Genomic DNA, 25,000 nt, shown 5'->3' with positions numbered 1-25,000 from the left:
ATATATATATATATTTCTATATAGATATATAGAGAGAGAGAGAGAGAGAGAGAGAGAGAATCGATGCGTCCTCTTTAATCTTTCAACTTATGTATGTATGTATGTATGTATGTATGTATATATATATATATAAATGTATAGATATCTATAGCTTGAATATCTGTAGTGGTTGACCAAACGATAAACTCCCAACAGAAGGATCCAAAAGGATGCACGTTGTCTCCTCAGTTAGTTTTTAAAGTTGCATATAAACTGGAGAGGAAGACAAAACTTCTCGAAGGTCCAGGAAATTTAATCAAAACGTTTCGGCCCTTCGTCCTTCGTCATTTAAATTTTTTTTTTAAATGGAGTACATGTTAAAAATCTAAGGATCAAATGGCCTAATTATTACAGAAGTGGATACTATATATTCTCTGAAAGACTAACAATGGCTGTTGTAATGGAATACAATTAAGTAGTAAATTGTATGCTACAATACAAGCCAAAACTAAAGCTTGATCACTGAAACAAAAGTAATGATGTAATAATCAAATCTAGAGTTATGCAAGTAATTCAATCTATTTATGTAATACCGACTACAAATTAGATGGGACTATAATGGAAACAAAAAAGCTTTTTATGGAACATTGAAATTGATCCGTTTTTTTGAACGGAATTCACAGCGCTTATTGAGGCCAAAAGGCTGCAGTGTGCGCAATTGTGCCGCCCAATAACCCTCCCGCTTTAATAAAGTGTTATCTAAATCTCCATCAGTGTTCATTATCTTCTCAATGACAATGAAATTGAAGTCCGAAAGGTTGTGAGGAAATTTATTGAAATGAATGGCAAGCTCGCAAGATTTTTTGTTTCTTTTCATGTCAGATTTGTGGTTTCTGAACCTGACTTTAAATGCATTGGAAGTCGAACCAACATACTGCACTTTGCATTTGTTGCAGGAAGCTAAGTAAATAATTCCGGTCGAATTGCATCCAAGGTTTTGTTTGATTTGATACGACCGGCCAGTTGCAAAACTTGAAAATTCACCAGCTTCCAACAAATAATTACAACAGAGATCACATCTTTTGTTGCATTAAAACATCCGCAATTTTCACCCTCGTTATAGTTTCGACTTCTTTTGAATTTGGAGGGTGCAAGAACGTCCTTCAAATTCTTAGTTCTACGGTATGCTGGAATGACGGATTTGGCAGGAAAAATTTCCCTTACTACTTGGTTGGATTCGAGCAACTAAAAATGTTTTTTAATGATCAACGAAATATTAGGTAGCCTCGGATTGTAATCGACCACTAAGGGAAAGGTTTTTTTCTTAGTTTTTGTTTTTGGCTTGAGAACATCTGATCTCTCCAATTGCATGGCCTTCTCAAACTGTTTGTCCACCAGATTCCCATTGTAATTTTGTTGTTTGAGGTAGCTTTTGCATTCACTACAGCGCTTCACAAAAGAGGCATTAGTGGAACAGTTACGCCTATATATATATAATAGTAGATTGAGGAGAGGAATCTGGACAACTGATTGTATGAGTGGAAATGTGGTTCGGCCGGGAATTGAACCCGGGTCTCCAGATTACTATACATACCTGAGCGAATTCGCTAAAAGGTAGCTACTGGAGTTTTCGCTTGAGCTCGGGCGTAGCCCGCCAAAATGGCATTCTGTAAGCCAGGCTGAGTACCTCACTCGAATATGTAGTCTATTTTTGTCACTTAATCATAATTGATTATGCATGTCTCGCCTAGTTGTTATATTGTGCTAACGGTTTTTCAAATATTCTGTAACTGACTATGATGTTCGTAACATCGAGACATGTCTTATAAATTAAGAATGTCGTAATCGTCTTAAAAATTAATCAAGTCGGGAAATTTCAACAGGCAATTGTAAGCCTCTCTTACTCCGAAACACGGCAAAGGTTATTTAACGAGGGTACTATATTCTTATCAACAACAGAGCCTGGAGCGTTTACGACTGCATGCATTTTAAATTGTTCAGTGTCGGTTGATTACCTCTAACAGAACATAGAGCTTTCACAATGAAATGGGGGTGGGAAAACGTACCATACTGTATTCACTCTATAGTATGACAAAGACAAATTTAGCAAGCCAATCGCTCACAAATGCTATATGTCTTCCTTTAAACTCTTCCATCTCGTCCAAACACGTGTTTTGTAGCTGTTAACGACTTAGGTGCCTAAAAAAAAATCTTTTGGAACCTGACACCTCTGGTTCAATTTCCCCCACCGCACAGGGGCAAAGGTCACATTTTCCACCCCGGGAAGGCCTCACCCGTCAAATGCCCGGGGTTTGCCCGGGTTGGGAGGGGGGATGTTGAAGTTTCGATTTGATAGGCGCATAATCTGCAATCTGTATCCTTATATATTCAGCTTGTTGTCCATTAGGAGTTTTTTTCGCTTCATGAGTTTAAATTGAGCTAACGATCGACTTAACTTAACATTCTGCCGCAGAGGGTTTCAAAGAGATACCACTCTATAATAAAAGGTTCTTTGGCTAGTTGTAGATCTAAGTAAAGAAATATTTAACAGCTGTGAGTTTGTAGTTGTACGGTTGATATAAATGGGCGCTTAATTAATTAATAAAGTGGTCAGGTAAATACTCTGGAACGAGGCAATTCATGGATTTCAATGCCATAATAGACCTTTTTGCAGATACGGCGGCCATTTTGATTTCTATTGTCTCAAATAGCTGTTATGGGATGCCCAGGGGGCAAATACATATTAATTTGCCCCCTGAGCATCCCATAATGTCTTTTGAAACCATAGAAATCAAAATGGCGGCGGTATCTGCAAAAAGGTCTATTGAATTGCGGTAGAACAAGTGTTAGTCCAACGCACCCTTAGATTAAAATAAGTTTCTGTTTCTAGACGGATTTCCTCCCCACCCACAGCGCTGACCAATCGCGCAACATAAGACTCTCTTAAGGGCCACTACATCTGTAAAAAAAGATGACCAATACAAAACTACCTAAAAAGCTTACGTTCTCTGCTCTAGCCACCGAATAAACTGTCCCTAAACGAAATTATATCACACCAATTCCAAACCATTCGTGTTAAAAAACCTGACAATCGACTTAGTCCACAGCAGCACTTCTAAATATATCCAGATGGTTCGGCCTTAAGACGATCCGCACCACATAAAATAATGCTTTAAATAAGAAAAAGAATCCTGACAAATAATGGAAAATACTTCGAGCTCATAAGGCAATCAACAGCCAATCGTTTTTGTTGGTGAAACCCAGCTCAGAATTTGGCGTGGACATTTCATTCACTTAACTATCTCTGCGTTAACTTGGGTTGAAGCCTGATTTCCACATTAATCGTTCAGTTCCAGGATAGTTCTGTTTTATGGTAAGCATTAATTTTAAAACGGCTTCCCGACACATTCGAAAGTAATTATATGAAAGAAGGGAAAAAATGTAAGTGTCTATATCAAGTTAGCACAGACTACAAAAATCAATACACAAACATGAACTGCTGGAAGAAGATTGCTTAGGTTATCAAGCACTTTCTCTTGTCCTCTCGGTAAGTTGAAGTGGATGGACAAATATTAAGCGAAATGGTAACCAAAATTATGTGTGGTTGATTCACGTTATTGTTGTAGTTCATTCGTGCAAGAGTTAACGAACGGTAGCATCTATGTTGCAGGTAAAATCCGTTCTCAGGCTTAATCCGTTTTATCTAGGTTAAATTGGTGATCCTCATTTCATCTAGGTTGAATACGCACTCTACCTAATCAACCCCCTATAAAAAGTTGAAAACACCTATACCTTCACTTAAGCTCTGTCTTACTTATATCTCACCTCACCTTCTTAATGTTTCGTATCATCCGTTAAATGAAATTCTGCCGAAGCCTAAACCCCAGCAATATAACTTACGTCGCATGGTTTGCCTCCGCCCAAGAACACATTTGTAAATAGACTCATTTTTGAACACAAACTGTTATAATTACATAATTCACTTTTAGCTACAGCATATTATTGTAAATTCATTACACAGTTCTCGTTTATGTAACATAGGATATGTATTTTTTATCTTATGGTTTATTAAAGACTTCATCATCGTCATCATCATCTTATCCGTTTCTGTATTCATACACTTACCCATTCAGTCTCAACATTGCAGCATAGTAAGGGAACAAAGAACTGTACTATGCACTTACCGGTACTCCGCGAACTCGGACCTTCCAGATCCATAGTCCTGCGTCTTCACTACTACACTTTAATGGCGAACATTCTCAATCTAATACAGTTCTTTTCATTATTTACGTTTGCATAAAAAGTCATTTGATATTCATGTATAATAACCAAAACTAATCCTAACCTGCCCCTAATTTTTCTCTAGGCTTAATTTAGACTGCAAAAAAAAGTTCCTTCAATTCATCTGAGTGCGTATTCAACCTAGGTGAAATGAGGATCACCAATTTAGCCTTAGGTTAAAGCGGATTTAACCTGAGAACGGAGTTTACCGGCAACGTGTACACCTTTTGACCGTGCCATTTCACAGACATGTTAACAATGAAATCCACAGCGTATGTGGGCCCTATTCAAGGATTTTTGTTTTTTCACGCCGGTGTTCGCAGACTACACACTTTATCTGGGAACAAAGCATAAACATTTGACTCGATTTGCGTTAATTGTTGGTTTCAGTTTACAGTGTCCCCAATTAGTGCTCCAGCGCTAGAACGATTTGACACTTAAATAAAGTTCCTTTCCTTCTTCCTTTCCGCAGTTAAACTAATGGCTTGAATCAGATTGTGTACTGTTTACATGTCCTAAAGCCCACTACAGAGACCCTTACTAGTAGTTCTATCATGGTCTACGCAATCATGTGTCCATGGAGATATAGCCTCAGGACCGATCGCATTTTCCTCAGTCTCCTGCGGTTAACAGTTAATTTACAGTAAAGCCGGTTGTTCGTTTGCGCGCCACTTTGCAATATTGTCACGCAATGTTGCGCTTTTGATTGGCAGTTTGCTCCGAGCAAGATGAGAGTTTAAATTTGCCAACCTATGCACAGTTGAAGTCCAATGGTATGCCTCGAACTGTAATTACATTGTGACCCTTCGCCATAGTCGGTTTGGAATTGATTACTTTAATATTTCTGGACGGCCCGTCAAATGGAATTGAAATGATTAATTTCTCCGAAGAAAGTTTACGCGTGGAATCCAGTAGTGGTGAACGGAGATGTTGTTGTATGGACTTTCACCACGGAGTTTTCAAGGAAAACCAGTTGCGCTTAATGCTAATAAATGGTGTTGTTGAATTGATATTTCAACCCTCTTACAGTCCTGAATTTAATTCTTGTGAGCTTTGTTCCAGGTCGATGTGGATTTGTCATTTAAGAATTAATTTTTGCACAGCCTCGCGAGTCCGACCCAATGTAGAGTTATTATGCCGTAAATTTATATTGTAATAAATGGAGATCAAAGTTGTTTTGAACGGGTACAAATACCTGACTCTGCATGGGAACGTAAAGAGCTGGCAGCAAGTTGAAATTTGAACTTGCAACTTCCTCGGAGCAAACTGCCAATCAAAACACCAACATTGCGTCACAAAATTGCAAAGTGGCGCTCAAATGAACGACCGGTTTTACTTTAACTAGTAACCGCCTAGAAATGCACACGAACCTCCAAGAAGAGAAACAGGTGTTACTGTTGTTGACACTTTACTTGCTTTAACTTGTGGAAGTCAAAGCAGTTTTTTTTCCCAGTCGGAACCTGAAAACTTGATTTAACTCAAACTGGTTGGATATGAATGACATGATCAAAGCTCACTCTGCTCTTTGCTTGCATAAACAACAGCCAATTTTTCCATCTCAATACACGCTTGTAGTGAATTATGCTAACTACACGTGGATTAGTATGGAAATCAGTTTACATATCAAGGTATCATTTCAGTGGTTTTTCCTATTCAACACATGCTTTTACCGTAAAGTCTTTGTGCAACTATGTTTTATAATCTTTAAACAAAGTCCTGTTTATTTTTTTTCTTTACTGCAACCAAAAATGTAGACGTTGTTGACGCAGTTATAGTTATAAACTGATGCATAAAGGACTGAAATCTCGCCTCCATATAATCGTTAAATTGCAACAACAAGTTGATTACAGTCTTTCATCATTTGCAACATATGACCTGAATTAGTCACAGTGCTGTTGGTGTTTCATGTTCGAGATGTAACAACACGCTATAAATCAAAGCATGCATAATGTTGTGTTTGATTTTCAGAAAGGCCGACTGTCGTGATCTCTGGAGAGTTCTACCGACTTGAGGGTGACGAACTTATTCTGACTTGCGAGGCCAAAGGCCCAACATCCGAAATAGGATGGGCAATAAACACTTTTTCTAGGGGTAAAATGGCTAAGATTACTAATAATGGGGACAGGAGCATCCTTATTATCGTGAGAGTCAAGGTTTCTGACAGTGGTGAATATGTTTGCGAAGCCAAGAATGCAGCAGGCACTACATCCTTGTCTGTTGATGTAAAAGTTAGATGCATGTAATATGGAAATTGATATTGATTAGAGAGTCTAGTTTGATAATTTCTACATTGTACGAGACATTAAAAATAAAATTAAAAAACTACATGACGGTGGACTGTGTATTCACAGGTAAGGCTCTGTTGAAAATCATCCATTGCGCAGATAAGCGAGGATGTCAACAGTTTCCAAAAGTGGAAAAGGGAGCTTAACAAAAGCAACCACAAATGCGTTATCGTTCGTTCAAGCTGTGGAGACAGGGGAAAGGTAGTGTAGGATACATACAAACTCCGAGATTGGAACAACAACTGTGGGATCAACACTAATCAACAACAGTTATTTAAATTGAAAATGTGAGGAAAAAAGAGAATGAGGGTAAATTCCATAACATTGTTTAACAAGTGAAAGCGGATACAAAAATACTACAACCAAAGTTGTAAAAGCTGTTGTTTCAGTAAAAATATCCTTCATTTTTTCTCAATTTTTCAAAGTTTTCAGTTTACATGTCAAGGTATCATTTCAGTGGTTTTTCGTATTCAATAACCTAGATTTACTTTTCTTGAAATAGTCTATCCTGTGGTTGATGTCTATCCAAGAAACCAAACAGTTCCTGAGGGAAAAACAACCAACATCAGTTGCAAAGCCACAGGAGTGCCACTTCCAAAATTATCCTGGAAATTTGACGAGGGAGAGCTTCCCCCAACCGCAGTCATTATGAATACTTCGGACGGGTCTCTACTCCAGTTACCAAATACTACAAAGAGCATGGAGGGAAGGTATAGGTGTAAGGCTACAAACAAGGCCGGTAGAGAACATTCCACGTCTACTCTTCATGTGTTAGGTTTGTATCGATTACAAATTGTGAAAGGCGTTAACTTTTCAATAAATTATAAGCCAACACATTAATTTCAGCAGACGGACTTTTTTTTTCATAAACAACCAAAATGAAGCTAAATGACTTCTGTATGATTAGCACGCTTTTACCGTAAAGTCTTTGTGCAATTATGTTTTATAATCTTTAAAAGAGTCCTGTTTATTTTTTTTCTTTACGGCGAAAAAATGTAGAAGTTGTTGACGCAGTTATAGTTATAAACTGATGCATAACCGACTGAAATTTCGCATCCATATAATCGTTAAATTGCAACAACAAGTTGATTACAGTCTTTCATCAATTGCAACATATGACCTGAATTAGTCACAGTGCTGTTGGTGTTTCATGTTCGAGATGTAACAACACACTATAAATCAAAGCATGCATAATGTTGTGTTTGATCTTCAGAGAGGCCGACTGTCGTGATCTCTGGAGAGTCCTACCGACTGGAGGGTGACGAACTTTTTCTGACTTGCGAGGCCAAAGGCCCAACATCGGAAATAGGTTGGACAATAAACACTGATTCTAGGGGTAAAATGGCTAACATTACTAATAATGGGGACAGGAGCATCCTTATTATCGTGAGAGTCAAGGTTTCTGACAGTGGTGAATATGTTTGCGAAGCCAAGAATGCAGCAGGCACTACATCCTCGTCTGTTGATGTAGAAGTTAGAGGTATGTAATAAGGAAATTGATATTGATTTAGAGAGTCAAGTTTGATAATTTCTACATTTTACGAGACAATAAAAATAAAATTAAAAAACTACATGGCGGTGGATTGTGTATTCACAGTCAACAGTCAATCGGTAAGACTCTGTTGAAAATCATCAATTGCGCAGATAAGCGAGGATGTCAACAGTTTCCAAAAATGAAAAAGGGAGCTTAACAAAAGCAACCACAAATGCGTTATCGTTCGTTCAAGCTGTGGAGACAGGGGAAAGGTAGTGTAGGATACATACAAACTCCGAGATTGGAACAACAACTGTGGGATCAACACTAATCAACAACAGTTATTTAAATTGAAAATGTGAGGAAAAAAGAGAATGAGGGTAAATTCCATAACATTGTTTAACAAGTGAAAGCGGATACAAAAATACTACAACCAAAGTTGTAAAAGCTGTTGTTTCAGTAAAAATATCCTTCATTTTTTCTCAATTTCTCACAGTTTTCAGTTTACATGCCAAGGTATCATTTCAGTGGTTTTTCGTATTCAATAACCCAGATTTACTTGTCTTAAAATAGTCTATCCAGTGGTTGATGTCTATCCAAGAAAGCAAACAGTTCCTGAAGGAAAAACAACCAACTTCAGTTGCAAAGCCACAGGAGTGCCACTTCCAAAATTATCCTGGAAATTTGACGAGGGAGAGCTTCCCCCAACCGCAGTCATTATGAATACTTCGGACGGGTCTCTACTCCAGTTACCAAATACTACAAAGAGCATGGAGGGAAGGTATAAGTGTAAGGCTACAAACAAGGCCGGTGAAGAACATTCCACGTCTACTCTTCATGTGTTAGGTTTGTATCGATTTCAAATTGTGAAAGGCGTTAACTTTTCAATAACTTATAAGCCAACACATTAATTTCAGCAGACGGACTTTTTGTTTCATAAACAACCAAAATGAAGCTAAATGACTTCTGTATGATTAGCATGCTTTTACCGTAAATTCTTTGTGCAATTATGTTTTATAATCATTAAAAAAGTCCTGTTTATTTTTTTTCTTTACGGCGAAAAAATGTAGAAGTTGTTGACGCAGTTATAGTTATAAACTGATGCATAACCGACTGAAATTTCGCCTCCATAAAATCGTTCAATTGCAACAACAAGTTGATTACAGTCTTTCATCAATTGCAACATATGACCTGAATTAGTCACAGTGCTGTTGGTGTTTCAGATGTGTTTCGAGATGTAACAACACGCTATAAATCAAAGCATGCATAATGGTGTGTTTGATCTTCAGAAAGGCCGACTGTCGTGATCTCTGGAGAGTCCTACCGACTGGAGGGTGACGAACTTTTTCTGACTTGCGAGACCAAAGGCCCAACATCGGAAATAGGATGGGCAATAAACACTTTTTCTAGGGGTAAAATGGCTAAGATTACTAATAATGGGGACAGGAGCATCCTTATTATCGTGAGAGTCAAGGTTTCTGACAGTGGTGAATATGTTTGCGAAGCCAAGAATGCAGCAGGCACTACATCCTTGTCTGTTGATGTAAAAGTTAGAGGTATGTAATAAGGAAATTGATATTGATTAGAGAGTCTAGTTTGATAATTTCTACATTGTACGAGACATTAAAAATAAAATTAAAAAACTACATGGCGGTGGATTGTGTATTCACAGTCAACAGTGAATCGGTAAGACTGTTTAAATCATCAATTGCGCAGATAAGCGAGGATGTCATCAGTTTCCAAAAGTGGAAAAGAGAGCTTCACAAAAGCAACCACAAATGCGTTATCGTTCGTTCAAGCTGTGGAGACAGGGGGAAGGCAGTGTAGGATACATACAAACTCCCAGATTGGAACAAAAACTGTGGGATCAACACTAATCAACAACAGTTATTTAAATTGAAAATGTGAGCAAAAAAGAGAATAAGTAAATTCCATAACATTGTTTAACAAGTGAAAGCGGATACAAAAACAATACAAACAAAGTTGTGAAAGCTGTTGTTTCAGTAAAAATATCCTCCATTTTTTCTCAATTTCTCACAGTTTTCAGTTTACATGTCAAGGTATCATTTCAGTGGTTTTTCGTATTCAATAACCTAGATTTACTTATCTTGAAATAGTCTATCCTGTGGTTGATGTCTATCCAAGAAACCAAACAGTTCCGGAGGGAAAAACAACCAACATCAGTTGCAAAGCCACAGGAGTGCCACTTCCAAAATTATCCTGGAAATTTGACGAGGAAGAGCTTCCCCCAACCGCAGTCATTATGAATACTTCGGACGGGTCTCTACTCCAGTTACCAAATACTACAAAAAGGATGGAGGGAACGTACAAGTGTAAGGCTACAAACAAGGCCGGTAGAGAACATTCCACGTCTACTCTTCATGTGTTAGGTTTGTATCGATTACAAATTGTGAAAGGCGTTAACTTTTCAATAAATTATAAGCCAACACATTAATTTCAGCAGACGGACTTTTTTTTTCATAAACAACCAAAAGGAAGCTAAATGACTTCTGTATGATTAGCATGCTTTTACCGTAAAGTCTTTGTGCAATTATGTTTTATAATCTTTAAACAAAGTCCTGTTTATTTTTTTTCTTTACGGCGAAAAAATGTAGAAGTTGTTGACGCAATTATAGTTATAAACTGATGCATAGCTGACTGAAATCTCGCCTCCATAAAATCGTTCAATTGCAACAACAAGTTGATTACAGTCTTTCATCAATTGCAACATATGACCTGAATTAGTCACAGTGCTGTTGGTGTTTCAGATGTGTTTCGAGATGTAACAACACGCTATAAATCAAAGCATGCATAATGGTGTGTTTGATCTTCAGAAAGGCCGACTGTCGTGATCTCTGGAGAGTCCTACCGACTGGAGGGTGACGAACTTTTTCTGACTTGCGAGGCCAAAGGCCCAACATCGGAAATAGCATGGGCAATAAACACTTTTTCTAGGGGTAAAATGGCTAAGATTACTAATAATGGGGACAGGAGCATCCTTATTATCGTGAGAGTCAAGGTTTCTGACAGTGGTGAATATGTTTGCGAAGCCAAGAATGCAGCAGGCACTACATCCTTGTCTGTTGATGTAAAAGTTAGAGGTATGTAATAAGGAAATTGATATTGATTTAGAGAGTCTAGTTTGATAATTTCTACATTGTACGAGACATTAAAAATAAAATTAAAAGAACTACATGGCGGTGGATTGTGTATTCACAGTCAACAGTGAATAGGTAAGACTCTGTTTAAATCATCCATTGCGCAGATAAGCGAGGATGTCAACAGTTTCCAAAAGTGGAAAAGGGAGCTTAACAAAAGCAACCACAAATGCGTTATCGTTCGTTCAAGCTGTGGAGACAGGGGGAAGGCAGTGTAGGATACATACAAACTCCCAGATTGGAACAACAACTGTTGGATCAACACTAATCAACAACAGTTATTTAAATTGAAAATGTGAGCAAAAAAGAGAATGAGGGTAAATTTCATAACATTGTTTAACAAGTGAAAGCGGATACAAAAATACTACAACCAAAGTGGTGAAAGCTGTTGTTTCAGTAAAAATATCCTCCATTTTTTGTCAATTTTTCACAGTTTTCAGTTTACATGTCAAGGTATGATTTCAGTGGTTTTTCGTATTCAATAACCCAGATTTACTTGTCTTAAAATAGTCTATCCAGTGGTTGATGTCTATCCAAGAAAGCAAACAGTTCCTGAAGGAAAAACAACCAACTTCAGTTGCAAAGCCAAAGGTGTGCCATTTCCAAAATTATCCTGGAAATTTGACGAGAGAGAGCTTCCCCCAACTGCTGTCATTATGAATACTTCGGACGGGTCTCTACTCCAGTTACCAAATACTACAAAAAGGATGGAGGGAACGTACAAGTGTAAGGCTACAAACAAGGCCGGTAGAGAACATTCCACGTCTACTCTTCATGTGTTAGGTTTGTATCGATTACAAATTGTGAAAGGCGTTAACTTTTCAATAAATTATAAGCCAACACATTAATTTCAGCAGACGGACTTTTTTTTTCATAAACAACCAAAAGGAAGCTAAATGACTTCTGTATGATTAGCATGCTTTTACCGTAAAGTCTTTGTGCAATTATGTTTTATAATCTTTAAACAAAGTCCTGTTTATTTTTTTTCTTTACGGCGAAAAAATGTAGAAGTTGTTGACGCAGTCATAGTTATAAACTGATGCATAACCGACTGAAATCTCGCCTCCATATAATCGTTAAATTGCAACAACAAGTTGATTACAGTCTTTCATCAATTGCAACATATGACCTGAATTAGTCACAGTGCTGTTGGTGTTTCAGATGTGTTTCGAGATGTAACAACACGCTATAAATCAAAGCATGCATAATGGTGTGTTTGATCTTCAGAAAGGCCGACTGTCGTGATCTCTGGAGAGTCCTACCGACTGGAGGGTGACGAACTTTTTCTGACTTGCGAGGCCAAAGGCCCAACATCGGAAATAGCATGGGCAATAAACACTTTTTCTAGGGGTAAAATGGCTAACATTACTAATAATGGGGACAGAAGCATCCTTATTATCGTGAGAGTCAAGGTTTCTGACAGTGGTGAATATGTTTGCGAAGCCAAGAATGCAGCAGGCACTACATCCTTGTCTGTTGATGTAAAAGTTAGAGGTATGTAATAAGGAAATTGATATTGATTTAGAGAGTCTAGTTTGATAATTTCTACATTGTACGAGACATTAAAAATAAAATTAAAAAACTACATGACGGTTGACTGTGTATTCACAGTCAACAGTAAATCTGTAAGGCTCTGTTGAAAATCATCAATTGCGCAGATAAGCGACGATGTCAACAGTTTCCAAAAGTGGAAAAGGGAGCTTAACAAAAGTAACCACAAATGCGTTATCGTTCGTTCAAGCTGTGGAGACAGGGGGAAGGCAGTGTAGGATACATACAAACTCCCACATTGGAACAACAACTGTGGGATCAACACTAATCAACAACAGTTATTTAAATTGAAAATGTGAGCAAAAAAGAGAATGAGGGTAAATTCCATAACATTGTTTAACAAGTGAAAGCGGATACAAAAATACTACAACCAAAGTTGTGAAAGCTGTTGTTTCAGTAAAAATATCCTCCATTTTTTCTCAATTTTTCACAGTTTTCAGTTTACATGTCAAGGTATGATTTCAGTGGTTTTTCGTATTCAATAACCCAGATTTACTTGTCTTAAAATAGTCTATCCAGTGGTTGATGTCTATCCAAGAAAGCAAACAGTTCCTGAAGGAAAAACAACCAACTTCAGTTGCAAAGCCACAGGAGTGCCACTTCCAAAATTATCCTGGAAATTTGACGAGGGAGAGCTTCCCCCAACCGCAGTCATCATGAATACTTCGGACGGGTTTCTACTCCAGTTACCAAATACTACAAAGAGCATGGAGGGGAGGTATAAGTCTAAGGCTACAAACAAGGCCGGTAGAGAACATTCCACGTCTACTCTTCATGTGTTAGGTTTGTATCGATTACAAATTGTGAAAGGCGTTAACTTTTCAATAAATTATAAGCCAACACATTAATTTCAGCAGACGGACTTTTTTTTTCATAAACAACCAAAAGGAAGCTAAATGACTTCTGTATGATTAGCATGCTTTTACCGTAAAGTCTTTGTGCAATTATGTTTTATAATCTTTAAAAAAGTCCAGTTTATTTTTTTTCTTTACGGCGACCAAAAATGTAGAAGTTGTTGACGCAGTTATAGTTATAAACTGATGCATAACCGACTGAAATCTCGCCTCCATATAATCGTTAAATTGCAACAACAAGTTGATTACAGTCTTTCATCATTTGCAACATATGACCTGAATTAGTCACAGTGCTGTTGGTGTTTCATGTTCGAGATGTAACAACACGCTATAAATCAAAGCATGCATAATGTTGTGTTTGATCTTCAGAGAGGCCGACTGTCGTGATCTCTGGAGAGTCCTACCGACTGGAGGGTGACGAACTTTTTCTGACTTGCGAGGCCAAAGGCCCAACATCGGAAATAGGTTGGACAATAAACACTGATTCAAGGGGTAAAATGGCTAACATTACTAAGAATGGGGACAGAAGCATCCTCATTATGGAGAGAGTCAAGGTTTCTGACAGTGGTGAATATGTTTGCAAAGCCAAGAATGCAGCAGGCACTACATCCTTGTCTGTTAATGTAGAAGTTAGATATATGTAATATGGAAATTGATATTGATTAGAAAGTCTAGTTTGATAATTTCTACATTGTACAAGACATTAAAAATAAACTGAAAAACTACATGGCGATGGACTGTGTATTCACAGTCAACAGTCAATGGGTAAGACTCTGTTTAAATCATCAATTGCGCAGATAAGCGAGGATATCATCAGTTTCCAAAAGTGGAAAAGAGAGCTTCACAAAAGCAACCACAAATGCGTTATCGTTCGTTCAAGCTGTGGAGACATGTGGAAGGCAGTGTAGGATACATACAAACTCCCAGATTGGAACAACAACTGTGGGATCAACACTAATCAACAACAGTTATTTAAATTGAAAATGTGAGCAAAAAAGAGAATAAGTAAATTCCATAACATTGTTTAACAAGTGAAAGCGGATACAAAAACAATACAAACAAAGTTGTGAAAGCTGTTGTTTCAGTAAAAATATCCTCCATTTTTTGTCAATTTTTCACAGTTTTCAGTTTACATGTCAAGGTATGATTTCAGTGGTTTTTCGTATTCAATAACCCAGATTTACTTGTCTTAAAATAGTCTATCCAGTGGTTGATGTCTATCCAAGAAAGCAAACAGTTCCTGAAGGAAAAACAACCAACTTCAGTTGCAATGCCACAGGAGTGCCACTTCCAAAATTATCCTGGAAATTTGACGAGGGAGAGCTTCCCCCAACCGCAGTCATTATGAATACTTCGGACGGGCCTCTACTCCAGTTACCAAATACTACAAAAAGGATGGAGGGAACGTATAAGTCTAAGGCTACAAACAAGGCCGGTAAAGAACATTCCACGTCTGCTCTTCATGTGCTAGGTTTGTATCGATTTCAAATTGTGAAAGGCGTTAACTTTTCAATAACTTATAAGCCAACACATTAATTTCAGCAGACGGACTTTTTTTTTCATAAACAACCAAAATGAAGCTAAATGACTTCTGTATGATTAGCATGCTTTTACCGTAAAGTCTTTGTGCAATTATGTTTTATAATCTTTAAAAAAGTCCTGTTTATTTTTTTTCTTTACGGCGACCAAAAATGTAGAAGTTGTTGACGCAGTCATAGTTATAAACTGATGCATAACCGACTGAAATCTCGCCTCCATATAATCGTTAAATTGCAACAACAAGTTGATTACAGTCTTTCATCAATTGCAACATATGACCTGAATTAGTCACAGTGCTGTTGGTGTTTCATGTTCGAGATGTAACAACACGCTATAAATCAAAGCATGCATAATGTTGTGTTTGATCTTCAGAAAGGCCGACTGTCGTGATCTCTGGAGAGTCCTACCGACTGGAGGGTGACGAACTTTTTCTGACTTGCGAGGCCAAAGGCCCAACATCGGAAATAGCATGGGCAATAATTACTTTTTTTAGGGGTAAAATGGCTATCATTACTAATAATGGGGACAGAAACATCCCTATTATCCTGAGAGTCAAGGTTTCTGACAGAGGTGAATATGTTTGCGAAGCTAAGAATGCAGCAGGCACTACATCCTTGTCTGTTGATGTAGAAGTTAGAGGTATGTAATATGGAAATTGCTATTGATTTACAGAGTCTAGTTTGATAATTTCTACATTGTACGAGACATTAAAAATAAAATTAAAAAACTACATGACGGTTGACTGTGTATTCACAGTCAACAGTAAATCTGTAAGGCTCTGTTGAAAATCATCAATTGCGCAGATAAGCGACGCTGTCAACAGTTTGCACAAGTGGAAAAGGGAGCTTAACAAAAGTAACCACAAATGCGTTATCGTTCGGTCAAGCTGTGGAGACAGGGGGAAGGCAGTGTAGGATACATACAAACTCCCACATTGGAACAACAACTGTGGGATCAACACTAATCAACAACAGTTATTTAAATTGAAAATGTGAGCAAAAAAGAGAATGAGGGTAAATTTCATAACATTGTTTAACAAGTGAAAGCGGATACAAAAAAACCACAACCAAAGTTGTGAAAGCTGTTGTTTCAGCAAAAATATCCTCCATTTTTTCTCAATTTTTCACAGTTTTCAGTTTACATGTCAAGGTATCATTTCAGTGGTTTTTCGTATTCAATAACCTAGATTTACTTGTCTTAAAATAGTCTATCCTGTGGTTGATGTCTATCCAAGAAACCAAACAGTTCCTGAGGGAAAAACAACCAACATCAGTTGCAAAGCCACAGGAGTGCCACTTCCAAAATTATCCTGGAAATTTGACGAGGAAGAGCTTCCCCCAACCGCAGTCATTATGAATACTTCGGACGGGTCTCTACTCCAGTTACCAAATACTACAAAGAGCATGGAGGGTAGGTATAAGTGTAAAGCTACAAACAAGGCCGGTGAAGACGTTTCCACGTCTACTCTTCATGTGTTAGGTTTGTATCGATTACAAATTGTGAAAGGCGTTAACTTTTCAATAAATTATAAGCCAACACATTATTTTCAGCAGACGGACTTTTTTTTTCATAAACAACCAAAATGAAGCTAAATGACTTCTGTATGATTAGCATGCTTTTACCGTAAAGTCTTTGTGCAATTATGTTTTATAATCTTTAAAAAAGTCCTGTTTATTGTTTTTCTTTACTGCGACCAAAAATGTAGAAGTTGTTGACGCAGGCATAGTTATAAACTGATGCATAGCTGACTGAAATCTCGCCTCCATAAAATCGTTCAATTGCAACAACAAGTTGATTACAGTCTTTTATCAATTGCAACATATGACCTGAATTAGTCACAATGCTGTTGGTGTTTCATGTTCGAGATGTAACAACACACTATAAATCAAAGCATGAATAATGTTGTGTTTGATCTTCAGAAAGGCCGACTGTCGTAATCTCTGGGGAGTCCTACCGACTCGAGGGTGACGAACTTATTCTGACTTGCGAGGCCAAAGGCCCAACATCGGAAATAGGATGGGCAATAAACACTTTTTCTAGGGGTAAAATGGCTAACATTACTAATAATGGGGACAGAAGCATCCTTATTATCGTGAGAGTCAAGGTTTCTGACAGTGGTGAATATGTTTGCGAAGCCAAGAATGCAGCAGGCACTACATCCTCGTCTGTTGATGTAGAAGTTAGAGGTATGTAATATGGAAATTGATATTGATTTAGAGAGTCAAGTTTGATAATTTCTACATTGTACGAGACATTAAAAATAAAATTAAAAGAACTACATGGCGGTGGACTGTGTATTCACAGTCAACAGTCAATGGGTAAGTCAATTTCGCAGTTAAGCGAGGATGTCAACAGTTTCCAAAAGTGGAAAAGAGAGCTTAATAAAACCAACCACAAATGCGTTATCGTTCGTTCAAGCTTTGGAGACAGGGGTAAGGGAGTGTAGGCTACATACAAACTCCGAGATTGGAACAACAACTGTGGGATCAACACTAATCAACAACAGTTATTTAAATTGAAAATGCGAGGAAAAAAGAGAATGAGGGTAAATTCCATAACATTGTTTAACAAGTGAAAGCGGATACAAAAATACTACAACCAAAGTTGTAAAAGCTGTTGTTTCAGTAAAAATATCCTTCATTTTTTCTCAATTTTTCGCATCATAGCTTTGCCCATTCTCATTCTCTATTTACCTCCAAACTTGACAGGCTCTCATGATTGGGTAATTTAGAGGTGTTTATTTTGATTTGCTCTTAAATTGTGTATCCACAAAAGCTAAGCTCACACAAATCTCTCTCCCTTCCTCCCCCCTTCCTCTCTCTCTCTCTCTCTCTCTCTCTCTCTCTCTCTCTCTCTCTCTCTCTCTCTCTCTCTCTCTCTCTCTCTCTCTCTCTCTCTCTTCTCTTGCAAGCCACTACTATCTGCAACAGTTTAAAAATTACTTTTGTGCTACTGTTAGACTTAGACCTAGATACATGAAACGCACAGCATACAGCAGCAGTATCGGTATTATGGAAATTGTTCACTGTTTTGGATTTCAGTAGGAGTTTCCATCTCATGGAAAACTCTGAATACAATTCCTGGTCTTTTTGCAATCTGGATTCTCTTTTCTAGAGAACCATTTTCAACACTTTCTTACCATGTCAGTTTTCTTTGTTTGTTATACCATAACTTGAAATCATGACCTTTCATATTTACAGCTATAGAGTGGTACTATATTGTCGGCCCAGTATCTGCTGTTGCAGTAACAGCATTCATCGCCTGTTTCCTTTGCAAACGACGCACAAGGGGTAAATGTAAAAACCTGCATACATACGTTTTTCTTCTTAATTCTTACAGTGCATTTCAGAAAACTTTTGACAGGCGATTTGCGAAGTTCATTGTAAATTTCATATGTTCGCCTCGAAATTTCAATACGTAACTGTCCATCAAATGGCAACGAACTTGGGAATTTCGCGCCGAACTTCGTGGGAATGTGGCGAAGTAATTTCCCCTTTGCTCTCGGTTGTTGTTTCGAAATGAGTGCCTTCACCGCGCAAGGAAAGGCAATTCCAAGTTTTTTTCCGCAGAAAATTATTGAAAGCTGGTTAGAATGGAAAGGACCATCTCAAATAGGACAGGAACTGAGACTTCCCAAGCAAACCATTGCCAAAATTGTAAATATTTTCGTTCGCAGAGGGAATATCGAAGACAACAAATAAAGAAATAGCAGTCGCTCAGCGCATGCTGAATGATGTGAATAATTATATGGAGTGTTGTAAAACTACCAACCCAAGCATTTACAGCAGTGAAATCCAAAACAAACCGGTAGAGAGTAACTTTCCAGTGTTTGCCCGAAAATGTCCCGTCGGGTGCATCGATCAGACGCAGCGTAACGCAAGATCTTGGTTTATATTCTTTCAAGAAATGAATCACTGACACTTGAGATTGAAAATATACTTTTCCAGTATTTTGCAGCTTGCGCGGACAGCACATTTTTGTGATGAGTGTTCATTCCCACGAGGTTCGGCGCGAATGCCTCATGTTTCTGGAGAATGTACTCCATATAGCAATCGTCATGTACTTACGGGATACTGATACAAAAAAAAAAAGGATCGAAGTACTCCAAAACAGGAGTCGAACTTATGAACTTTCAATATTACTAGCTCGCATTGCGACCAATCTGAAGGATCCTGGGACGCCACTTTAAGAGCACTCCGATTATTGTGAGTTTTCCTGAGTCATTACTGTACTTATAAAAAGATCCCTTTTGCATTGGACAAACCTGTAAAATTCCGGTTATAAGCCCTTGGCTTATACATTTTCGTAAGGGGTTTTGGGTGGGTTTGTAAATGGAGGGGCTTATATCCAGGGGGAAATGAGCCACTGCATGGTTGATGGAAATACGTTTTTAATTTACTGATTTTTAATTAAACTTTCAAGCCTCAATATAAATCGAATTCATTTCAAGTTCAAGATCAAAACTCAACAACGTGAATGTAACCAGAACGCAACAAACCGGAAGCTCAGAGTTCATCTTCGCTGTTATTGTTAAATATTTTAATGTTTAGTTCACGGCGGCGAGGCTTCCTGCACTTAATTATCTCAGTTATTATTGTTTCACAATCTTTCCTAATTTTGTGTTTGAAGTAGTACAGGGTTCTGCAAGAGTACTTAATATCAAGAAAACAAGGAAAACTAGAAAGGGGGTTAATATCCGGGGAGGCCTATAACCGGATGTTTTTTTTTTTTTCAAGTAGATGGGCTTATAAGGGGGGTGGGAGAGCGGTTATAAGCGGGTGGGCTTATAACCGGACTTTTTCAGTATTTTACAACAATAAGAGTGTGTTGTTGCTGGGCTCTTTCAGAACACGTACATGTACCACTTTTTACGCTACTGTACTAGCTGGTTGCAAGACGATAGTTTTTTTTTCCCTATAGGCTGTTCAACACTAAACAATCATAAAATCCAATAACGAAAAAAAAACGAAGACTCCCATGCTACGATACATGATAAGAAATCGAACACAGTAAAACCCCAACTTAAAAAGCCCTTGTTTTCTCTAGATGTTGTGAGGTATTATTAAAGTTATCAGCTACCTTGACAATTACTAGCACATGACAAATTACAACCATGTGAGAACAATCTCTGGACACATATACCAGAATAAGAACACTGGCTGTCTACAAGAAAAAACGCTGTGCTCAGACACATGTTGCTCTTGCTTTTGTCACTAACATTGTGGCTAATTAACACAACATTGGGAGCCTGGCTTTAATCATTGCTGTCAACCAATCTCCAAATACTAGTAAATCTGACCAATTTTCTCCCCTTTTTCACATGCTATTGTGTTCATTGGTTTGCTGAGAAGCCAGAGCTAGGTAAGTCGAATCTTTTAGAAGCAAAATAAACGAATTAGGCTGAAGTAAGTGGCCCCTGGTTGTTGTTACACAACTTACCAAAAAGAATGACTTTAGAGATTGTTTACTTTATCATCCGTGGGCACATGATACCCTTTACTAGCCAAGACTTCTGATGAGTTTAATGTCATAAGATTAAAAAAAAGTGACATTGTGTCATCTTTTCTCCGAACCTTCATGCGCCTTAAAATTTAAAAAAAAAGTAATTCAAATAATGCAAATTATGTGGATAGGTGCAGATACTCAGTGAATTGCATCACCGAGCTTTGGTCAAGTCCAGGTCTTACTTACAGTTTAAACATGGTTTTGATCAACGATCTCCCAATTCTACTTGAACGACTAATGCAATAATTATCGTTTCTCTAACCTTCCGTTGTTATTATCTCAGGGGAATTAGTTTCATTTCTTTTATTGTTCAATATGTAGGATCTAGTGATCAGATCAATGACATGACAGCAGTGTGTGTAAGAAGTGCATGTAAGCTTTAATTTCATGCCATAATTTAGTGGCGAACAGTCAACCCACCCTTGAATAATATATGAAAAATAATTTGATTTTCTGGATTTAAGATCAACAGATTTTGGAGAAAGTCATGAGATGAAGTTGAGGGATGTTAAAGTGGATGAATGGGAGATATCTCGTGATCGAATAAGACTTGAAGAGGTCATTGGCTCAGGAGCATTTGGAACAGTTTGGAGAGCAACTCTGAGTCGTAAAAATGGGAAACCTGGCATACGTTTTGTTGCAGCAAAGTGCTTCAAACGTGAGTAACTTCGAATTCCAAATTAATCATTAACTTGACTGCACAGCATGTGACATTCAATTTATGGTACCTAGTGGAGCCAAAGCAACAAATACAGTGACGTCTCAACACGATCTGCTCATCCACTTTGAATTTGTATTTTTTGTCACGATCAACATGAACTGCGGTGTCATAGAACATTTCAATACGCACAGTTTATTCGGGACTTCCTAGAACTTGCAGTGGCAATACAAAACTTGAACTCTTCGATTTAAACTAGGAAATAGACGTTTATGACCGTGAATTCCTTACGTCATGTGGTTGAGTGTTCTTGTGTATTCTTCTGTCTTCTTATGTCTTCTCAAGGAGTCACACAATCCTTCGATAAGAAGTTCTTGTCTTGACCCAAAAGCTTTAATTTGGCGCCTTCTGAAACTAACACCGCTGAGACGTGGGCTCAACTGTAATAACTCTAGTTTGATTGGCCACTACACCACACTGTGTAAATAGTTTACTCTGAAGTTAAAATAGATACGTTTCGTTTCTGAGGAATGAAACAGAACTTAAGAAGTGTCTCGTTTCCGGGCTGAGCAGCTCTGAGAATGATGAGAAATATGCCACACTCGAGCTCGATCCCCTGGCCTGCTTCTTCCATTGTAGAAGTTACCAGGAGTACCTATTAGCTGAAGCGGAAAATACCATTATACCACCCAAATTTTGAATAAGCATTGTATTTGTTTTCTCTTGGTACCATTGTAAGTCCCAAGAGAAACAGGAAACAATGCTAAAGCAAAATTTGGGTGGACAACTAAAGAATGTCATGGTATTTTCCTCTTCGGCCAATTGGATTCTTAGGCTTTTTTCTATGTTATTTTCCGATTGGCCCAGCCAGCATTACTCCTGGGAAAATCCAGTCTCCGCGCCTTCAATACCACCCAACTCGGTGCCCTCTGTAACATGTACAGATGATTGAATTTTTTTTTGCAAAAGGACATAAATTACATTTCTTAATACTGTTCTTGTAAGGTTTGCATTGTTTGATGATTTTCTACTTCAAGTTGAAAGGTTTGTTGTTGTCTTTGAGTGTAAACATGTGCTTTGATAATTCAGTTTCGTGTCTCTTGCTGTGATGTCCCGCATGACAAACATGAAAACTATCATCTCGTCACACAACAAAAAACTTCCTTCAGATTGCAACCAGTCCCAAAATTCAACACAAGCAGCCGACAAAGAATGCAACTGCCGAAAAAAATATTAATGCCCCCTCGAAGGAAAATGCGTCCCATCAAACGAAGTCTACCAAGCAACAGTCACAACTGAAACATCAACAGAATCATACGTAGGACTCGCGACTCCTTCCGACATCAAAACAAAAAACACGAAACTGAATTATCAAATCACATATGGACACTCAAAGACAACAACAAGCCTTTCAGCCTGAAGTGAAAAACCATCAAACAATGCAAACCTTACAACAAAATCTCTAAAAAAATGTAATTTGTGTCGTTTTGAAAAATTTACAACCATCAGCAAAAAGGATCTCTGAAAGAGAAATGAGTTATTAACTTCATGCCCCCACAGAAACAAATACCTTCTCAAGAACTTTATAATAAAGTAACATTATCTCCCAAATTATAAATAGCAATCACACGATTTGTGATACAATAACGCTGTTTTTATGTCTCATAGCAAATGTAATCCCGCTTTTACAGCCAGTTTCTGTAACTTAACGGTCAATCGTTGATATTACCTGATGATTGTGGTCATATTTTGGCCATACGAAACAGAGCTGCAGTAATAAAAAGATGAACTACCTGTGAAGTCCTGAACCAGTTTATTATTATTATTGTTAATGCTCCTCTCAGAGTTGAGCCCTCTCTGAATTACATTGAAATCAAATTCGAGAATTTATATACATATATATGTGCATGTGTGTGGCTGTCCTTTAAAAATTCCATTGTTATAAATTATGATGGATTTTGACACAAAGTGAGTAAGTACATTATTAAACCAACAAACAGCGAAACGAAAAACCAAAACACCACGTATGACCGCACCATGCATTGAATACTAACCGGCAAAGGTTGGATTTCGAGTTTCAATATCGTTCTTGCTCCTAACCAATTGAGATTAAGATTAGGATTCACAGTAAGATGAGATTAGATTAGAAGCAAACACGTTTTAGGCCCGATTACGCCTAAAGCGATATTTCATCTCAAATTCAGCTTCTGTCGACTAGTATTCAATGTATGGTTGGGTCACACATGGTGTTTCGTTTTGCTGTCTCGGTGTTTCGCTGTTTCGTGGTTTAGTAATGCCCCAGAAGTGAACATTTTTGACACCTCATGTAGTTTTTACTCAGTACACAAAGCTTGAGCATTTATATATCAAGGGGAATGGATGGACACTAGAATGAACTGTGACCGAAATAGGACGAGTTCCCTAATTTCCTGCATGGGAAATATTTTCAATAAAAATATGTCTATTTATACACTTTTTTTCTCAGAAGTGTGATAGGTGATGAATACAATAACAATTAGCAGACAAAGCTAATGTTAGTTTTTTGAAACACAGCAAGGGCAGTGTTCCTAAGTCTGCACTAAATGGAGACGTGTGCATGAGGAAGAGTTTTTGATGCTGTAATTATTTTCATGCATTACCCTTTGTCCCATGCTTGCTCCAATCCAGCTGCGACATTACACATACACCAATCAGCCGAATATTAAGGTGTACCTATCTAGGGAACTTCCTTTTTTATTGTATTTTGATCTAATTTATGATTGCAGCAACTTCAGGGGAGGATGGGCGAAAGGCGCTGATGAGAGAAATTGGGTTAGGAAAAGCTCTTGCTGACAGCCCCCTGCCAAATGTCGTAGAGTTTATTGGCTGCGTTACCACCCAGAGTAAGGAGCCATTTTGTTTCTGTTTTTATGCACTTTTTTTAAAATTCTATTCACAATTTTCTCTTAGAATGGATAATACTACGGTTTTTAAGGACTGATAATAATTATTAATATTGATATTTTACAAGTGGTACTAACCTCAAATGTCAACCCACGAAAACTGTGCTATTTTCTGTAGCCATTGATTGGGTCTCTTGACAAACAAAGATAAGTTATTTTGGTATTCCAGACTAAATCACCAGGAGTGACTTCACTGCTACCTTTTTATAATGTGCCAACCACTGGAACAAAAGAACATTGATAACAAGGACGTTTTCAAAACATAGACCCCAGGTCCATGTATCACCCCAGCTGTGGACAGCTTGGATCTCTCCATGGAATCAGTCTATTATTATTATTATTATTATTATTATTATTATTATTATTATAAATATTGTGGTTGTTGTTGTTGTTGTTGTTGTTGTTGTTATTGCTGTCTGGTGATGAGGCCGAGCTTGCGATGATAAATACATAACGGTGAACGACCATCTATCTCTACCACACAGTACACCCAATTTTGATCATGGAATACTTGCACTGTGGAGATCTACTGGGCTTTCTGAGAAAAAGCCGTGGAATTGCTGACAAATATTATCACGGAGAAGGAGAGGTAGCGCAGTTGCGTACATACGACCTGGTCTCATTTTCAAAACAGATTGCTACGGCGATGGGGTTCCTGGCATCAAGAGGGGTAAGTAAGTGATGCGAGGATCAAGCAAATATTCAAATTTCTCTCCTTTAAGGTACATTGTACGTTTGCCATCGGTGTGAGACAAATACAGTGTATATACAGAT

At 37.8% G+C, this 25,000-nt stretch overlaps 2 protein-coding genes and 1 long non-coding RNA gene across 3 annotated transcripts in view; all 3 read left to right on the top strand.

The window, feature by feature from the left end:
* LOC138057646 (hemicentin-1-like) overlaps positions 1-11,331 on the top strand; it is a 33,921-nt gene extending 22,590 nt beyond the window's left edge. Inside the window, exons 5-10 of the mRNA XM_068903587.1 lie at positions 7,048-7,320; positions 8,593-8,865; positions 9,309-9,575; positions 10,137-10,409; positions 10,854-11,120; positions 11,285-11,331. Of these exons, the coding sequence (XP_068759688.1) occupies positions 7,048-7,320; positions 8,593-8,865; positions 9,309-9,575; positions 10,137-10,409; positions 10,854-11,120; positions 11,285-11,331 (1,400 nt within the window). The remainder of the gene's footprint in view (positions 1-7,047; positions 7,321-8,592; positions 8,866-9,308; positions 9,576-10,136; positions 10,410-10,853; positions 11,121-11,284) is intronic.
* Positions 11,332-11,905: 574 nt separating this feature from the next.
* Positions 11,906-14,967, top strand: LOC138057997 (uncharacterized). Its single transcript, XR_011133767.1, has 3 exons — positions 11,906-11,960; positions 13,239-13,511; positions 14,781-14,967. It is a non-coding gene; the product is annotated as an uncharacterized lncRNA (long non-coding RNA).
* A 6,142-nt stretch (positions 14,968-21,109) lies between these two features.
* Positions 21,110-25,000, top strand: part of LOC138057996 (tyrosine kinase receptor Cad96Ca-like) — a 48,576-nt gene continuing 44,685 nt past the window's right edge. The window contains exons 1-3 of the mRNA XM_068903893.1: positions 21,110-21,284; positions 24,050-24,166; positions 24,712-24,896. Coding sequence (XP_068759994.1) covers positions 21,119-21,284; positions 24,050-24,166; positions 24,712-24,896 — 468 coding nt within the window. The 5' untranslated portion in view covers positions 21,110-21,118. The remainder of the gene's footprint in view (positions 21,285-24,049; positions 24,167-24,711; positions 24,897-25,000) is intronic.

This window comes from Montipora capricornis, chromosome 7 (genome assembly GCF_036669925.1).
Source record: "Montipora capricornis isolate CH-2021 chromosome 7, ASM3666992v2, whole genome shotgun sequence".
NCBI lineage: Eukaryota > Metazoa > Cnidaria > Anthozoa > Scleractinia > Acroporidae > Montipora > Montipora capricornis.
Note: the sequence above shows the minus strand (reverse complement) of the source record. Positions and strands in the feature narration are given on the sequence as shown.